General features: G+C 42.3%; 1 protein-coding gene across 4 annotated transcripts in view; it reads left to right on the plus strand.

Annotated features, from left to right (window-relative positions):
- The window catches only part of LOC310852804 (CD209 antigen-like protein C), a 114,889-nt gene that overhangs the window by 20,585 nt on the left and 74,230 nt on the right, over positions 1 to 20,074 (plus strand). The window contains exons 1-3 of one of the 4 annotated variants that reach the window (XM_083756842.1): positions 16,208 to 16,304; positions 18,438 to 18,557; positions 19,258 to 19,368. The exons of 1 other annotated variant lie outside the window; for it this stretch is intronic. In XM_083756842.1, the coding sequence (XP_083612968.1) occupies positions 18,452 to 18,557; positions 19,258 to 19,368 (217 nt within the window). In that variant the 5' untranslated portion in view covers positions 16,208 to 16,304; positions 18,438 to 18,451. Of the gene's footprint in view, positions 1 to 16,207; positions 16,305 to 18,422; positions 18,558 to 19,257; positions 19,369 to 20,074 lie in introns of those variants that run through there. 2 more of the 4 variants (XM_083756849.1, XM_083756843.1) reach the window with 2 other exon arrangements.

Consider the following 20,074-nt stretch of genomic DNA (forward strand, 5'->3'; position numbering starts at 1 on the left):
TGGGGACTCTACCTCTAGGACTTGGCTCCTATGCACTGTGGCCATCAACTGAGTTAAGTGGTTGTGGTTGCTTCTCTCTGTCCTGTGTACCCAGCCAATGAGAACTGATATTTTAATCTTTACTGTCGGGGAATGAACTGAACAGGAAGACTCGGAAGTGTCCACTCAGTCTGTTCGGCTCCTCTCAGAAGAGGAGGGAGAGTGGGAAGGTTCGCCACCTTGTTTCCAGCAGTTTCAAGAGGAGAAGAAGGCAGAACTGAATTATAGCTGAAGGTAGTGGTGGAGGAGGGGGGAGTGAGAGAGCAGACTGCAGAGATCTCCCTGGTAAGTTTGGGAGATTCTCCTTCTCCAAGGGCTTATCACTTACTCTGCATTCAGGTGCAGATAATGCAAAGGAGTGTGATTCCCGGGATTTTCTGTAAGTACTCAGGATGTTGTTGGGGATGGAAGAGGTTACCTTCAGAGTAGGCAATGTCTCCTTTGCATGGAGACCTGGATTCTTTGTCTTGCAACCAGATGACTGAATAAAAAACATAAATATAAACTTGCTTGTTCTTTTTGTCTTTGATGCTACCAGGAGAGGAGAGGGTTCTCCGCTCCTGACATTTATTGACAAAAAGATATCAACTTGGTGGTATGTGTCTTGTGTCTTGTGCCATAGATCCTTGTTCCTAACTCTCAAAGAGGAGGTCGTGGAGGTGTTTCATGAGAGAAGTTCTGAAGCTGGCTTTCAGAACTTCTGTTGGGATTCCATCCTGTCATGTTTCTTTACCACTTGCTTGATAGTTAGACTCATAGAATCATAGGATTGTAGTGTTGGAAGGGACTCAGAGGGTCATCTAGTCCAACCCTCTGCAATGCAGGAATCTCAAACTGAAGCCTCCATGACAGATTGCCATCTAACCTCTGCTTAAAAAGCTCCATTAAAGGAGTCCACAACCTCCCGAGGGAGACTGTTCCACTGTCAAACTGCTCTTAGTGTCAGAATGTTATTTCATGTAACTTGAAGGGTTTGTGTCCTTCCCTCTCGAAGTGATCTCACCTTCCATGTGACAACCCTGGAGGTTTTTGAAGATGGCGATCTTATCTCCTCTTTCCCATACTAAATATTCCCAATTCCCTCAACCAGTCCTCATAAGGCATGATTTCCTTTTTTTAAAAAAATAATTTTTATTAATTTTCACAACCAACAAAAGACAAGAAAGAAAACAACAGCACACACAAAAAAAGAAAAGAAATAGACATATACAAAACACAAAAAGTGTGACTTCCCCATACCTCCCTTACACTGCATCCTTGTTTTGCAATTTTTCAGCAACCCTTTAGTACTTTTTTCTATTTGTATCTCTCTCAAATTTCTTAACATTATTATTTACAGCTGTAATTCTCTGTTTCTTACCCCCTGACATCTTAACAGTCCACAATCTTACAACAATTTTTAAGATATAATTTAATTTTTTTCCAGTCCTCCTCCACTGTCTCTTTCCTCTGGTCACGGATTCTGCCGGTCATCTCCGCCAGTCCCATAAATTCAGTCACCTTCATCTGCCATTCTTCCAGAGTGGGTAGTTCTTGCGTCTTCCAATACTTTGCCAGAAGAATTCTTGCCGCTGTAGTTGCATACATAAAAAATGTCCTATCCTTTTTTGGTACCAGTTGGCCAACCATACCCAGGAGAAAGGCCTCCGGCTTCTTTGAAAAGGTCCACTTAAGGACTTTCTTAAGTTCATTATAGATCATTTCCCAGTAGGCCTTAATCCTTGGGCAGGTCCACCAAAGGTGGTAAAACGTTCCTTCAGACTCATTACATTTCCAGCATTTGTTATTGGGCAAATGATAGATCTTTGCAAGCTTGACTGGTGTCATGTACCACCTATAGATCATTTTCATTATATTCTCTTTTAAGGCACCACATGCCGTAAATTTTATACCAGTGGTCCATAACTGCTCCCAGTCAGCAAACATAATGTCATAACTGATATCCTGTGCCCATTTAAATCATAGCTGATTTAACCGTTTCTTCCTGTGTATTCCATTTCAGCAGCAAGTTATACATTCTAGACAGATTCTTAGTATTGGGTTCTAACAATTCTGTTTCTAACTTCGACCTCTCCTTCTGGAATCCTACTTTCCTGTCTTGCTTAAATACCTCATTTATCTGATGATAATGTAACCAATCTCGGACTTTATGCTTTAGCTTATCATAACTCTTAAGTTTAAGCTTTTCACCATCTTGTTCTAAGATTTCACAATATTTTGACCAATTGGTGTCCATGTTAAGTTTTTTCACTGCCTTAGCTTCCATTGGTGACAACCACCTGGGGGTTTTACTTTCCAACAAATCTTTATATCGAATCCAAACATTATACAATGCTTTCCTAACAATATGGTTTTTAAAGCCCTTATGCACCTTTACCTTGTCATACCATAGATAAGCATGCCAACCAAAGTTATTGTCATACCCTTCTAGGTCCAAAATGTCTGTGTCCTCAAGAAGTAGCCATTGCTTCAGCCAGCAAAATGCTGCTGATTCATAATAGAGTTTTAGGTCTGGCAGGGCAAATCCCCCTCTATCTTTTGCATCTGTTAAAATCTTAAACTTTATTCTGGGCTTTTTGCCCTGCCAGACAAATTTAGATATATCTTTCTGCCACCTCTTGAAGCAGTCCACTTTGTCCACAATCTGTAATGTCTGAAATAAAAACAACATTCTCGGCAATACGTTCATCTTGATAACAGCAATCCGGCCTAACAAGGAAAGTCTCAGCCTAGACCATATGTCTAGATCTTTCTTCACTTCTGTCCAGCATTTTTCATAATTATCTTTAAATAGATTCACATTCTTAGATGTTAAGTTCACCCCCAGATATTTCACTTTTTTCGTTATTTCCAAGCCAGTTTCACTCTGAAATCTATCTTTTTCTTCCATTGTTAAATTTTTTCCCAGCACTTTTGTTTTTTGCTTATTCAATTTAAATCCTGCCACTTGACCAAATCTCTCAATTAACTCTAACACTCTTTTAGTACTAGCGTCTGGCTGTTGCAATGTTAGTACTAGATCATCTGCGAATGCCCTTAATTTATAATGTTTTGCTCCGACCTGTATTCCTTTAACCAGCTGGTCCCTTCTAATCATATTCAACAAAACCTCCAGGACAGATATAAAAAGCAGAGGGGATATTGGGCATCCCTGTCGTGTACCTTTTTCTATTGGAATTTCGTCCATCACAACACTGTTCACAATTAGTTTAGCTTTTTGTTCAGAATATATTGCACCTATACCATTTTCAAAACCCTGGCCTACCCCCATCCCTTGGAGATTCTTCTTCATAAAGCTCCAACAAATGTTGTCAAAGGCTTTCTCCGCATCCACAAAAATCAATACTGCTTTCTTATTGATGTCCACCTCTAATAGCTCCAGAATGTCTATAATATTCCTCACATTATTTGCCATATGTCTTCCTGGGAGAAAGCCTGTTTGGTCCTTATGAATCTCCCCTGACAATACTCTCTTGAATCTTTTTGCTAAAATGTCTGCAAAAATTTTGTAATCCACATTTAATAGTGATATAGGGCGGTAGTTCTTAACCTGATTTTCCCCAGTCTCTGTTTTCGGTATAAGTGAGATAAATGCCTCTTTCCACGATTCGGGAGCTTTTTCCCCCTCCAAGATTTGGTTACAAACTTCCTTCAATGGTTGTATTAACCATTCCTTCAGCACTTTGTAGTATCTCGCAGTCAAACCGTCTGGTCCTGGTGATTTCCCCAATTGCATATTCTGAATGGCACCCTCTATTTCTTGTTCCGTAATTTTCTCATTTAGGATCATTTTATTCTGTTCTGAAATCCTTGGTAATCCATATTTTCCAACAAATTCTTCTATTTCTTGTTCATTTACTGGCCCTTGTGCATACAATTTCTTGAAAAAGCTTTGGAAACAGTTACTTATCTCATTCGGTCTAGTGATAATTTTCCCATCCACTTCAAGAGATGTCACAGTATTCAATTTTTGTCTTTTTTTCAATTGCCATGATAGGAGTTTCCCACATTTGTCTGCCGAATCAAATGTCTTTTGTCTCATTTGCTTTATTTTCCATTCTATTTCTTGATTCATCAGTTCCATGTATTGCATCTGATAATACTTTATTTCTCTCAATATCTCTTGAGACTTTGGTTTAGATCTCAATTTCTTCTCTCCTTCTTTCATTTTTTCCAGAATTTTTTCTTCCCTCTCCTTTTGTTTTTTCCTCTTTAATGAATTCTGTTGAATTAGGAAACCACGCATCACGGCCTTACTTGCGTCCCATATTATTCTCTTCTCCACTTCTGTTCTCATATTTATCTCGAAATAATCTTTTAAAGCTTTTTGGGCCTTCTTATAAATTTCTTCATCTCTTAAAAGGGTGTCATTCATTCTCCATCTGAATGTTCCAGCTGTTGTTAGTTTCATCTCCATCTTTACAGCATTATGGTCGGAGCAGGTTTTTGGGCAGATTTCTGTTTTTTTAACTCTTGGTGCCAAATTGCTAGAAATCCAAATTTGGTCAATTCTAGTCCATGTCATTTTTGCTTCGGAGAAGAAGGTTCCCTCTCTTTCTAGAGGGTTCCTTGTTCTCCAAATGTCTATAAGGTCCATGGTGTCAGTCATTTCAAAAAAGGTCTTTGGTAGTCTCCCATCCTTAGATATTACAAGTCTTTGTGCTTTATCCATATTTGTTGAGACGACTCCATTCATGTCCCCCATCATCACGATTTTATAGTCCAAAAAGTCCACTAAAGTCTCATGCAACTTCTTAAAGAATTCCGCCTTCCCTTCATTAGGCGCATAAACTGCTACTATCAAAAAATTTTCTCCTTGTATTTGGATTTCAACTGCCAAATATCTTCCTTGATCATCTTTAAATATCATTTTTGGGGCCAGTTTTTCTTTTGCATAAATCACTATGCCTCTTTTTTTAACCTTGTCTGATGAGATAAATTCCAGTCCCAATCTCCTATTTGTCAGAAGCTTCCTGTGTATCCTGGCAATATGGGTTTCTTGCAAACATATTAAGTCCAATTGTTCTTTCTTTAGAATATGAAAAACTTGTTTTCTTTTTTGGGGAAGGTTCAAACCATTACAATTGCAACTCAGAAGTTGCAGAGACATCTTTATTGATGGGTATCTTTTCCACCGACTGCACCAAGCTGTTGTTCCTCGTCAGTTGGTGCTGGACTAAGTCCAAATGATAGATTTGCAATATCAGTTGGTTCTCTCACACTCACAGTCCCTTTTTGTAAATCCTCAAAGTATCTCTCCAAAAAGTGTTCCTTGTCCTGTACTGTTTTGATCTTGATCTTCTTCCCTTTAAAGTTGAAGGACAATCCTTGTGGGAACTCCCACCTAAATGGGATGTTATTTCCTTTCAGCAGGTCGACAAGATTTTTAAAATAAGTTCTCACTTGCAAGATATATCGAGGGATGTCTTTAAAAATCTGTATTTGAGAATTTTTTATTACCAATGCCTTCTGAAAATGTAACTTCAGTATTTTGTCTCTCTCTTCCTTGGATCGTAGTGTAATTAGACAATCCCTTGGCTTCTTACCTTGTCTCCTGCCTAGCCGGAAGGCTGTAGTTATCACAAAATCTTCCTCTCCTTCCAAATCATCAAGCCAAAATTCATGAAAGTTCTCTGTGAGGAATTCCCTAAGGTTGTCCTCTTCTTCCTCAGGAACCAATCTTAACTTCAGATTTTTTCCTTTTCTCTCCAGTTCCATTAAGGCTAGAGTTGCATCATGTTCACTCACTTTTTTTTCAATTGGCACAAATTTTTCCTTTGTCTCCTCAGCAGTACTTTTGGCGCACTCAGCAATTTTCCTTGTTTCCGTGCTTTCCTGGATTAACCTATTTATAGAGTCTGTATTAGATGAAATTGTCATTGTGTTCAAATCCAGTCTTGTTGTCAATTCCGTTAGTTTCTTAGAGTTGTCCATAGATTGCTTTGTCAGTGCCTCCAAAGATTGATTTATTTTAAGTAGTGCCTGTGTCATAGATTCCATTGAAGCTGTTGTTATTTTTTCCTGTGCAGCTGGTAGTCCTGACGTGGAGCCTCTTTTCTTTTGTGCTTGTTTTGTTTTGGATCTTGTTGATATTTCCTCCACTGGATTGCTCATAGCCAAGGTCGTTCTCACAGGAAAAGTTTACAAGTGGAAAATCCCACTATTTCTTCCTTAATGCAACTGTGTCCCTTTTGTCCTCTAGAGGGAGTAAATTGTATCCAAATGGAAATAAACCACAAAGGAGCATATAGCATGCGACAATGAAAAGTTCCAAAAGTCAGCCTGGACCCTTACTTTGTCTCAGTCAGAGGTGTTGCAATTTTTACAATTTTTAAGTCCACTAAAGCCGTTACTTTCTGTCAAATAAAGTCCTACTTTGTATCCACAATCTGTTTGACAAATCACTTTCAGGCACGCGCTAATCAGGCAGTCCTGGCCAGGGGGGTCGACAGTACGAGGTTTCCCATCCAAACTAAATTAAGGCAGGTTCACAAAGTCCCATTTTTTCTTCCCCCCTTCTCCTGCCCAGGGGGGGGGAGGTCCACTTTCGATGTCAGGTTTAACAATGTAAAAGGGGATTTTCATTTAAATGCAGCTTTCTTTTTCGTTGCTTAGTTAGTCATGCAGTTCCGGGAGGCAGACTTCCTTAATTTATGCCTTGCCCGCTTTCAGCCAGATCCAAATTTAGTGTCCCGTTAAACTTTATTTTCTTGTTCTTACTCACGGGTGTTGCTGTCCATCTGTAATTTCAGGAAGGAATCGGCGCTCTCCGTTAATGGCGACGCGGCTTCGCTCCGCGGGCTGGGTAGCGATTCTCAGCACTGCGCTCACTCCCGATGCCGCTCCGGAGCCTTTAAAAAGGCTCTTTCACAGTACCGGGGGGCGCAAAGGTGCCCACCGAATCTCCTTGCTCACAGGCTTCAGCGCCCGTGATTTTAGGGGTCCCCCACTCGCCGTAGCGGGTCAGACCCGAACTCGCGGAGCAGTCTTGCCTCGGAGCTTGAGGCTAAGACCGCCATTAAACGCTGGCGCCGACCGGAAGTCCATAAGGCATGATTTCCAGCCCCTTGATCATCTTGGTTGCCCTCTCCTGCACACCTTCCAGCTTGTCAACATCCTTCTTAAATTGTGGTGCCCAAAACGGCACACAGCACTCCAGGTGTGGTCTGACCTAGACAAAGTAGAGTGGTACTATTGCTTCCCTTGAATGGGACACTAGACTTCTGTTGATGCAGCCTAGAAGAGCATTAGTACCCTTGTCCCCCTGCTGCATCACACTCTTGACTCATGTTAAGCTTGTGGTCTCCTTAGACCCCTAGATCCTAGTAGCCATTTTATTTGTTTTCTTATTATTAAATTTCTATAACACGCTTCACTCAAAGCTCACAGTGTGATAGCTTGCATTTTTGAGGTACGTACAGAACATTTATTACCTATTGATTCAAGTAGAAGGTTCTGGTATTTTCTCTGTGTGACACAAGCTAGAAGTTGGTGCCTTCTCTAGCTGGTGCAACCTGGAACATTTTAACTGACAAGTAAGTTTCCATTCTGCTGAGAGCAGGTGTTGTTTTGGGTCAAGCTGGTTTAAGCAAGAATGAACTGGTCCTGTAATCTTTCTCCCAAGGTCATGTTGCCTTTTAGTAACAGGCCAGAGGGAGCCTGGTTTAATTCTCTCTTTTTCTTTCTTGGTTCTCCCTCTGCTTTGTTTCTGTGTGTTTTTTCTCATTTGAGTGGTGATTTGTATGTGGTATATTTAACTTAATTCAGCATACAATGGACACTGGAGAATGCAAGGCCTTTCTTCCTCCCAGAGTCGTGGACCAAGAGGGAGCAGGATTTAGCCCTCCTGGGTTCTCTGTGTTCTGCAGAGAAAGTGAGGATTACGCAAAGGCACTACTAACCACTGTAAAGCCCAAAAGGATTGCACCTTGTAGCATCCTCAAGCAGCCTCTCTGCCGCCTGGATCGCTCCTTAAAGGAGTGGAGAAGATCGGTGACATTGAGGTGAGGATGCTAAGGAGCCATTTTCTGTCTCTGTGGAACGAAGCCTCAAGCTCCCCTGGGATTCAGTGACAGGGTGTCAATCAAAAAGAAACCTGAATCGAAATCTCAATACAGGTCTAATTTAATTTGGATGATTTGGAGGGCAGCAGGGTGAAAATAAGGAGGTCAACCTCGACTGTGGCACAATTTAAAAGTGCATGACTTTCTTGAAAAAATGTGTTGTTTTTTCAAGTGGACCTTCCTGCAGCAGGATTTATAATTTGAAATATTACAATCCCCCCCCCCCTTATTTGCTATATGAACTACAGGGGGTGGGGTTAGAAATACTCCCTCCAGCTTGGCTCCATACGTCTATTTCCCCTCTTTTGGGACTCTCTGATCGGCTGGGGGAGAGTTTTCATACTGTTACATTGTTTTTGTTTCTTTCTCTTCTATAATTTTTCGCAAACCAAGGCAACATTTTAAATTACTCTGCTGCATTTTGTAACAAAAAAGAGTGTCATATTATTACTATTATTTTACTGAGCCTACAAACTATCTGAAGAGGGGTGTTGTTGTTGGCTTTTTGCAGTATGGTAGCGCTGCAGAGAGCTTGCTGGGGAGACCATGCATTAAAAAGAAAGGGACTCAAAAATAACTTAAACAAGGTTTTAATTATAAAAACAAAAACTCCATTACACTAAATACATTAACAACAAACCAGACCCAACCACCAACCCAACCCCCAGGGTAATGGGAAAGCTAGGTGCTGCTCCTTATATACTACACCCAAATGCTGACACACCTTAATCAATGCAACTCAGCAGCACCTGCTATGTTTCACAGCTGTAAAGCTGGGTCTCGTTATCTTGCTCTGGCCCCTTAAAGACATACACATCGGGTGGAACAATGATGAACCTTTACATTCAAAGAAACCATTCAACAGTTGTGTGAGGAGAACCTGAGTTTACAGGGTTAAACAGCTCAGTGTGTGCATCCTGCCTTCTGAGGGGGTGGAGAGATCCTGTGTCACACATCTGGGATCTGCTTTTTTTGTTCTGTTATTCTGGTTTCGTTTTTGTCCGGAGCAGACATGTCTTTCTTTCTGCCCAATACTGGATGATTTATGCTGCTGTAATAAATGCTTCTAGCTTAGAGAAGCTGCGTGGACTCTTAATTTATGCACACTAACGGCACACACAGAGGATAGAAGGCTAAAAGGCTTTATACGCTGTGTTTTGCTCTGCTAGGCTCAGAGGTCCAGGAAAGCAGTGTGCGTAATGGAAGCCCGCAGGACCTGTCCCCTGAGCAACATTTCACATATTGTACCACCTTAAAATTTTCAAGATCATCTAGCCTCCCAGTTGGGGGGGGGCAGGTCTGTGCATGAAAGAACACATTGCCTTGCGTTTAAGATTAGCCTGGCTGCCGCTTTTTATTTCATTTCATTTTTTATTTTTTCCTACCCTCCTATATGTGGATTAAGCCAGCAAGTGGCAGAAATGATTGTTTGTTTGTCTTTCAGATTTATTTTAATGGTTACTTCCGCTCCAAGTCCAGCGTAGGTAGTGAGGCTTGTGGATTAAGCCAAGCAAGTGGCTGAAGAGTTTGTCCTTGCCCTTTGATTCTACTTAAAACCTTTAATTTTAGAACTTTAAGAGATCACCTTAATTTGGATTTATTGGGCTGGTTGTTATAGACTAGATTTCTCTTCTCCTTCCCGTATTGTTTTCATTGCTGTGGCTCTTTGACTGTGAGAATCTTTGACTGTTAGTTGTAGTGTCCTTCAGTATTGTTTACTAGACGTATTGGAACTAAGGAAACAAAAGTAAAGAAGGGCGCTTGTTTTGAGAAGGAGGAAAAAGGCAGAGGGCTAGACAAAACAGGAACTATATACAAGGGAGGGAAAAGTCAAGAACACCATGAACGTCAAGAACCCCAGAAGGATTTGAGGGACGTAAGAAAAGGAGAAGAGAAATTTAAAGGCGAGGTATCAGACTTAAACAAAGCACAAGGAGGAATTATGGGACGCTATGCAATGAATGAAATGAAACAAAGGGAATCAAATCTGTGTTTTAGATCAGTGCCAGAGACCCTAGGAGAGGACATTAAAAATAAATTGATTTCTGAAATTGCACAATGGTCAAATATGCAACAAGAAGAAATAGCTAACGCAATGCAAAGTACATTCAGAATCAAAGCAAAATCAACTAAAGCTAAAAAACATTCCAGGGGACTGTTTGATTATTTTTAAGAACAAAGAAATGAGAAGCATAATTTTACAAAAGAACAGACAGAAAAGACTTTGCAAAGATGGTGTCTTCACAGTGATTTTTTAAAAAATTGCCATGAGGCCCCTGAAAAAAACATGAACCTTACAAGACATTATGTGCTGGTCCCGGGGGGAAGGTACCGTGATCGTAGTCAGAGTTCACAAGATGAGAGGCGAGGTCCGAAACTGGGAGCCGGGTGGGAACAGGAACTCTGGAAGGTCAGGAGCAGGAGGCCGGGCAGGGAACAGGAACGCTGGAAGGTCAGGAGCAGGAGGCCAGGCAGGGAACAGGAACGCTGGAAGGTCAGGAGCAGGAGGCCGGGCAGGGAACAGGAACGCTGGAAGGTGAGGAGCAGGAGGCCGGGCAGGAAACAGGAATGCTGGAAGATCTGAAGCCAACAACAACGTTGCTCCCGCAACCTGGGACCGGGCTGACTGACCTTTATCTTCTTCTAAGGCCGGGGCGGCCCCGGCCCCCAGGAGCCCCGCCTCCTCTGGCCTTAAGGCGAGCACTCCTCCTGGGAGCAACCAGTTTCCTTCGCCTCTCTGCCCTAAGCCTCTGCAGTTCAGGAGAGGCCGAAGGGTTACTGGGCCCCGGGGGAGGCTCACCTGTAGACACTGAGTCCTCAAGCACCTTTGGGGCCAGAATGGTTTCACCTGGTGCCTGCTCCTGAGGATCTGACACAGGTGCAGGCTACTCAGAATCTAGGCCTTGCCCCAGTTCAGCCGGCCCTGGAGGCGGGGACTCCTGTGCAGGCCGGGATTCCTCTGGTTCAGCCTCTGAATCAGAATCTCAGGCCATCACACATTAACTGATACTCTTTGGAAGAACGAAATCAATTTCAAATGGGAATTTCCAGAGGAGTTCTCTTTTTATTACAAAGAGAGAAAAAATCAAATTTAGAAGCATTCAGGAGACCGACAAGTTTTGGAGAAATTATGCAAAGGAACTGGGTAAAGAAGAAGCTGCTGCGATACCAGGACAAGGAGAGGAGGAGGAGGAGGAGGAACCTTAAAGACTTTTATAACAAAACACTAACAAGAAACAAAAATGGCATTGAACATGGACATGGAATGTTAATGGACAATAATAAAATTTAAAGGAATAAAATTGAGCATATTTTGTCAAAGAAAATTTGGATATTATTTGTTTACAAGAAGCTCACGTGGCAAGAAAACATAGAAGATTTTTGTCAACAAAAAATTAGGAAACAAATTTATTTCATCAGGCAAAAGCAAAAAGAGAGGCATGGTATTGTACATCAAAAACAAATATGAAGCACAGCAGATCTTCAAGGACGAGGAAGGAAGGGTGATCACTGTTCAGGTTACAACCCAAGGTGAGAAAATAATAATACAGTGGTACCTCGAGTTACAAATGCTTCAGGTTACAAAATCCGCTAACCTGGAAGACTTACCTTGAGTTGAGAACTTTGCCCCAGGATGAGAATGGAAATTGTGTGCCAGAGGCACAGCGGCAGCAAGAGGCCCCATTAGCGAAAGCACGCCTCTGGTTAAGAACAGTTTCAGGTTAAGGAATGGACCTCCAGAACGAATTAAGTTTGTAACTAGAGGTACCATTTGCACACCAAATGGTAGTAAAACAGAATTGTACAAGCTTTTAGAAGAGAAACTATTTGACTTCATGGATCAAAAGATTAACATAATGGGGGACTTAAACAGGGTAGTTTCCCTAGAAATGGACAGATCAGGAAGGAAAATGGATTCCAAAGAAGGGAAACTACCCAAGACTTTTTTCTCTTTAGTAGAAAGTTGTAATTTGGTGGACATATGGAGATTAAGACATCCAATAGATAAACAATTCACTTTCTTCTCAGAACCTAACCAATGGGGCGCAAGAATCGACCACGTTTGGAATTCAAGTGAATTAGCAACTAGAATTTTAAAATAGAAATACAACCAAAAACACTTTCGGATCAGTCCTCCTTGCTGTTGGCTCACACAGCTACTGCTGCCTGAAATCATAAGGAATTTTAATAATAATAATAATTCCATAAGATAGCTTTCCTAGGTATATGCTCTGTGTGGAATCTTGATTGGCTGCTTGTTGTGCCCAATCAGGGAGAAGCAGAACCTGAACAAGAAAAGTTCTGGAATGCTCTGCAGCAAAGGGCTAGGAACGAATAGCTGCAGGAACAGAGAGGCAAAGAGAAGAAGAACTGACTGCGGCACAACAATATCCCAGCGGTATCTCACGGTATCACTGTGAATGTTATAAATTCACTGTGAATGTTACCAAACTTAAAACCATGGAGAGACCTGGTCTGAACAAAGACATTGGATTCTTATCTCATTATACATGACAAAGCCATTTTTCACCTTCTCACCCCTTGCTTTTTCCTGTAAGACCTATTGCAGTCACAGATAGGTAGCCGTGTTGGTCTGCCATAGTCAAAACAAAAAAAATTCCTTCCAGTAGCACCTTAAAGACCAACTAAGTCAGTTCTTGGTATGAGCTTTCGTGTGCAACTAAGTCAGTTCTTGGTATGAGCTTTCGTGTGCATATTGCAGTCGTTAAGAGTCGTCAACAGGCTCATCACAGCTATCTGCCAATCACCCATTCCCACCACCCTTCTGAGTAATACCCCTCCCCACCTTCTCACTATATAGAAGGGTCTGGAAACTTCTGTTTCAGTGTATCTGAAGAAGTGTGCATGCACACGAAAGCTCATACCAAGAACTAACTTAGTTGGTCTTTAAGGTGCTACTGGAAAGAATCTTTTTTGTTTTGACTATAGCAGACCAACACGGCTACCTATCTGTAAATGTTATAAATGTTATTCATATGAGACTACTTTATATCCACTGCATCATTTCGCTGGGTATCTTGCTCAGTCAGTACAATTTCCAGAAGCTTCTTTAGATCTCAAGCAGGAAGAAGTCCTTCACCAGTTCAACTGGGTCTTATCCTGTTAACCCCCTCCTTTTATTGCCACTGGCAGACTCTCTGTATTACCTTAAAAGCTTCAGCCAGCTCGTTCCCAAGCAAGATAAAAGCCATTTCCAGAGACGACTCTCTCTTTGTTCTCCAAGGGAAATCACCTAAGTACTCTGAGTGCTAAAAGCACTTTGTAAAGACAAAATCCTTTCCTTTGGTTTTATTTTCAGGGAAATCTGCAACTCGTGGAGAAGGAATTATGAGGCATCATACTGCTGGAGTGCGAACCAAAATCAGAAGCTCTACCACTGAGCCCAGACATCATCAGATGGGACTGTGCAGAACCATTGGGAGCTTGCTTTTGATCTCTGCAGGAACCTTCGATGTCCTGGTTGACCTTCTTTGGGGTGCTTGTTGCCTCCGAGCTGCCCCCACCCCCCCCCCCCAAAGCAGCTGATTCACTTTGAGCCATATTTCCCTTTCCATCGTTGCAGACTGGAAGTCTTCAGGTTTATATTTTATACATTGTGTAATGTTAGAAACAAATGGGCATTTCAGAGAGTGGTGGTATAAAATCTTATCAAGTGATATGGGAAGCCACAGAAAAATGAGAATAGTAAACATATGGTGTTCCTAAGATGTATTATGTGAAAAATCCACTCCCGAACTACGGAGGGGGGGTTGCGGGCTCACGCCCCCCATCCACACTCTTGCGGGGCTGGCGCCAGCCCCGCGATACTCGCTTCTCATTATTATTCATATCCAGCAGCGCCAGCCAATGGGCTGGCGCTGGGGGCTGGACTTCCCAGGGGCACTTAAGGTCAGGCCAGCCCGGGATCGCCCTTTTCCTCCTCTTCGGCAGCTGCGGTTTGGGATCTTCGGGTCGGATCTTCGTCGTGCCTTACCTCTTCGCCTCGTGGATTTTACCCTGCCCTGCTGCCCTGCTGCCGTTGGTTCCTGCTTTGTGCCGCTCGCGACCGTTCGAATCGGTGAAGACCGAAGCGGTGCTCCTCGCCTCAGACTTGTCCTCTTTTTTGGGGCCTACATCCCCATCCTCGAGGATTTTTAGAATTTGCCAAAATTTCTGTGGGGTTTTCTTTTTTTCCCCTTTGGTACCAAGACAAGCTCCAAAGGAGCATATTTGCACTTGGGAACTGCCATTCTAGGAGTGTGACATAGAACACCTGTGTCCCAGGAAGCAGTGTGTCTGAGAGCTTTCCTTCCCAGCCAGAGAATGTGCATGTGCAAGGCAAGTCCATTGCGCCCCCATCCCACAACCCTGCCAGAGCTGTCTCTCTCTCTACTGGATCCCTTAGAGCAGACCTGGGAACCTAGCACGGGCAGAAGCACAACCAGCTGCAATCTTTTATTTCATGTTGCCACCCTCCTACATTTCCCAGCAATTGCAAGCGAGGCAGTTAAGGGAGCTCTTTATCTGTACCAGATGCTTTTACCAGTGCCCAATAGGGGAGGCAAAATAGCCAAGGCTGTTTCAGGGGATGTCAAGTACACTGGCTGGCAAGGGAGTTTCCCTCTCCCTCTGGTAGCTTCCAATAAGAAATAACAAGCCTTTGGCAGGTTTATAGTCCGTTTTATTTACAACAACATACTGAGCACAACATCAAGCCGCCCTTCCCACAGATGGCAGTTGCTCACTCTGAGTCCCCTTCTCTTCCATAGCAAGAAGTGTGCCACCAGCCACCTGTCCTTCCTCAGTGCTTCTGTTGTTCCTGGACCCTTTCAGTCATCCAAGTTCTAGGGGAGGGAAGGACTTCCCTGACACACTCAAATGAAGAATCTCCTAAAGGATCCCTCCCTCCTGGTTGCCTAGCTACTATCTCAAAACTGTCCAGCTCTTCCCCCAATTGAGCAGCCTCTGAATCTACTGGTCTCTCTGCTTCTGGTGTTAAAAACTTCCCGATACAGGGCTGCCTTCAGATGTCTTCTAAAAGTTGTGTAGTTCTTAATCGCCTTGACATCTGATGGAAGGGTGTTCCACAGGGAAGGTGCTACTGCCACCTTCCCTCTGCCTGGTTTGCTGCAACCTCACTTCTCATAGTGAGGGAGCCAGAAGAAGGCCCTTGGAGCTGGACTTCAGTGTCCAGGCTGGACTATGGGGGTGGAGATGCTTCTTCAGGTATCCAGGGCTGAATGCATTTAGAGGATTAAAGGTCAGCACCAACATTTTGAATTGTGCTCAGAAATGTCCTGGGAGCCACTGGAGATAGGACCAGCGTTATATGATTCTTGTATCTTTATACAGAAGGGCAGGATATGAATGACAGAAATCATTTTTGAACAATATTTTTATTGGTAGTGACATATAAACATACAAAAACATAATGAGAAATAACAGGAGTAAGGGTACATAATTATGAGGGATTTTTAGCATATGAAGCTTATCAGAGTCCAGCTCAGAGTTTGTGCAGATCTATCTTTCAATCCAAGTACAGTTCTCGATGAGTTGCCATTGGCTGAAGGTCAGTTGCATGCAGGGCTTTTTTGCATCTGGAACTCACTTGACCTCAGTTCTGATACCTCTCAGGTGGACACCATCATAAGAGAGCAACGGGAAGTGTTCATGGCCAGTTCTGGTACCCCTTTCTTCTGGAAAAATAGCACTGGTGGCATGTATGTTTAGATGATGACACATTCATTAAATGTAGACCAAACGTGTTGAAATTTAATTGCTTCTGTTCCTTTTCTTTGTGCTTTACCTTTGCAAATGAAGATTTACACTAATGTACTTTGCCATATTTCCTGGTCTAAGTGTTGAGATAGAAAGCTTTCCAATATTACTAGCAGAGTTTATGAGGAGTAAGGATTCTTCTGGCGGATATGCTTTGAAGTACCTGGCCTAAATAAAAAATAAAACTAATAACTTTTAAAAAATTAATTAGTATAATAAATCTGAAATCAACATTTCCCTGGATTTATGCTTTATGTGGCATGCTGATTGGATATGATCAGCAGCCAATCAGAAATGGTATAGCCTAAATGGGAGGAGTTCTGGAATGCCTGACATCACAAGGGAGGTGGTTCTTAGCCAGTGGAAGGATGAAAAACCCTTAGGAAGAAATTAGTGAAAATATTGTTCCACGACAACACCAAGGTATCCAAACAGAAAGAGGTCTGATGGGTGGAACACTTTCCTTACAAGCTATGATATTTGCAGGGTCTCATTCCAGGGCCGAAAGGTCACTAAGAGGCTAAATGAGAAGGAGCGCTTATAAACTACAGGTGGTCTTTCTCTTTTAAATACTAGACCTCAGGGTCATCCAATGAAACTGAGTGGTGGAACATTCGAGGGCTGTGTACAGGTGCTGTATTGCCAGTAGTATCACTGTATTACTGGCTGTTTGGCCAATAGCAACCACCAGGCAAGCAAGAGGTCCTTTGCATTCCACTGGACGGAGACTCTTAGGTAGAGACAAACTTTTATTAATTGGTCAACATTAGCAAAGAAATTGATCAGCAACGTAGAATAGAGTCTAACAGAAAACCAACAGCAACTGGAATAAGCTGTAAAGCCAATAATGTAATCTATAAGCAGGCAGCCCTGTTTAGGGAAGTTTATAATGACTGATGTTTTAATGTATTTTTAATCTTTTGTTGGAAGCCGTCCAGAGTAATAATTTTTTATTATTATTATTATTATTATTATTATTATTATTATTATTATTATGCAAAAGATCTTAGGCAACAATAGTCATAATACAGATAGAATAGGTTTAGTTCTTCATGTCTCCCCAACCGAATATTCCTCAACCCATCCCCCATGCAGTCAGGTGTTTGATAGCTGGTCAAGCCATGAAGTTGCTTTCACTTCTTCTCCAACAGCCATTTTCCTTATATTAAAGCTCCAGCTACATTGCAAACCAGGAGCACCACATTCTGTTTTATTCCCTGGCAATACAGGTGTGCTGCTCTGATTCATGGGCCCAGTTTGTCAATCCAGATCTAGTTCATGATCCAGAAAATACAAATCTTTGAAAAATTAATTTACTAGCATATCAAGGGCTACTATCTCAGATAGCTTCAAAACAGAATGAGACAACTGCCCTCTTCTTTCATTCTTTTTTTCTTGATAGACTCAATTGGATTTATATGCATCCAACTGAGACCGGATCTAGTACTCCATCTTTTCTGATGATCAGGAGGTAGTTATATAAATAAATGTATATACCTTCCTTAAAGGGTGAGGAACATGTGGCCCTCCAGATGTTACTGGTTTACAACCCCCATCATCCCCAACCATTGACCATGATGCCTGTGAAGGAGGAAGTTGGCACCCAGGAACATCTGAAGACCTCATAGATCCCACACGATCTATGAAATGGTGAACATCTGGCAATGTATTATGGGGAAGCCACTTTCAGCCTGAGGGCTGGTATCTTGTTGAAAATAACTCTAGTTGCTGCTGTAAAAGGGACAAACACAACATTGAAAGGCATTTGGACCTTTAGGCATGGTAATTTGGCACAGTAAGTAATTCTGACATAAACAGATAGCCTCTAAATAAACACCAATGAATGTTGCAAAGCAAGATATTTCTTTTTAGCACACACCAGTAACTGAGATTTCAGCTGCAATATTAGCAGAACCAAAAACACTCCATCTGATCTTATCAGCTGATGTACAGATCAACCCATTTCATTCACAAAAAAGATTGCCCCAAATTTGATTTACCCCGTAAAATAAATATAGAGTGAACATATGGATCAAACCCATAACTGTTGTTTGCAAATGTTTACTGAACCTCTAGAAACTAGATGTCCAGCTGTTTAGAAAGAAATAGAATGCAAAATGAGAATGTGCTATATTACCTAAAACATTTTTTAAATTCCTTGGAATCCATATGGAACATCTTTTTGGTTTAAAACTGAGATTGATCCAGCAGAAGAAAAAGAAAGACATTTCAAAAGTGTCTTTATAAGAAAGGATTGTCTAATACTGATAGACACCAAAGTGTAATATTGGAAATGCCCCTTGAGACCCATTTTTTACTTTAGGTTGTTGTGCATTTCAACTTTGTACCAAGAAAATCCTTGACATTTGTAGACGTGCATCTACTTTAAAATTTATGTTCCTGTAATAGGGAGATTAAGTGCAGGACAACAAAAGCAAATACTGTGAGCTTTGGTGCTTGACAGGAGACTTTGAGTTTGGAAGGTTAAACATCCACCATCCAACCAATGTGTTCATAGTCTTATACTCCATGTTATAATAGCTTGTTGTTTCACAGACAAAACTGAGAGGATGGGGAAGCTAACGCCTGCAAAGAGTGCAGCATCCAGAAGACATGTAATGTCCAGAAGACAGCTAGCGCTCAGAAAGCGTAAAGCAGCAGCAAAAGAAACTGGTGGTCTGTATACAGCACAGTCATATGGGATGAGGTTTCTGATAAAGTAGAGGAATGCATGGGAAAGGGAAGTTGATGGAGAGACAGGCAGGGAGTGGAACCAGTCTTGTTGTGCTAGGGAGGAGTGCAGAGAAAAGCACACACAGCTCTTTGGGTGCCAGAGATCCACTAATCCCCATAGAAACCCCAGGATTCAGCACACTTTTTGCTGCTGACTGTGGTGTTCCTTTACTGTGTGCAGCAAGGAATGGCGCCACCATCAGGCAGAATGAGGCAGTCGCCTCAAGTAGCAGGTGCTGGGGTGGGCAGAGATGGGTAGACCACACAAGCTGCACTGCACCTCCTCAGTTAGTCTGCTGCCCCATCAGCAGCATCAAAATATCAGCCAAGGGCCTGGCTAGTCTAGCTTCTGTATGTGGAATTATGTGCATGGAGGGGGCATCTTGCCATTTGTCTGGGGTGCAGAAAGTAACATCAAAGGCTCCTGTCTTCTGATCCAGACATTTGTAAAAAAAAAAAGTTCCCTCAAGCAGCAAGACATCTCACCTTGCTTCCTCCACCTGCTTATCCTCCCAAGTGCCCACCCCCTGAACAATTGACTGTCTCTGGCTGATGGCTGCCACAGAATATGGAAACCCTTTTTCCTGGGCTGGGAATGGTATGTTGGCTCCTGATGGCTAAAGTAGAATTGTTTTTCTTCAAGCATCTCTCTTTCAGGAATTGGTTATCTTCTTCAAATCTCCAACGGGTGAAAGATTTGTCATACTTGAGATTTGCATCCTTACTGCCATGACACTGCTGATTTTCCTTCTATGTAAGTACATAATTAGCATACTTTGCATCTAATGTCACGGGCGTTCCTTCAATGCCAATAGCATTTCCAAAAAGAGATGGCAGGATCCACCTTCCGTTTATCCCTTTGCTTCATTTATCCTCTTTGATTTCAGGGAGGGAGTTGCAGCTGTCACCCATTGAGAGCAATGGCACTGTTTTGCTTACAATTTATAAGTGAGTTCCAGAACTTGGAACAGAAGCACAGACTGACACAAGTCCCTGGAACACCCTGGACAATTCCCTTTCCCAGTTGCCATTCTCTGCTCCTTTCCCAACTAATCCTCATTTGCTGGGGGAGAGCCCCCATTCCTGATCCTTGCCACCCTACCCTCTTCTAGGGCTCCAGTCCCTTTGAAGGAAAGTGCTTGGGGGAAACAGACTGCAGAGGATAAGGCCATGGCCAAAGTGGGTGGGTCCAGAGCCTACCTAAATATCAAGATATATGCAGGGCCTTTTTCAGCCGGAATTCATCAGTTCCAGGCCCTCTCAGGTGGGCTCCGTTGCCAATCTAAGGGAACAAGGAAGGCATTCATGCTGAGTTCCAGTGCCTCTTTTTTTAGAAAAATAGCACTGGATAGATGAACAAATGGCCTATATTCATAGCTAATTCATATTTAAAGGGCACTCAAAGTAAGCAAAGCTCAGGGGGAGGGAACCAAATGATCTAAGAATTTGCATACAGCAGG

This window comes from Podarcis gaigeae (assembly GCF_964106915.1).
Source record: "Podarcis gaigeae genome assembly, chromosome: 9".
NCBI lineage: Eukaryota > Metazoa > Chordata > Lepidosauria > Squamata > Lacertidae > Podarcis > Podarcis gaigeae.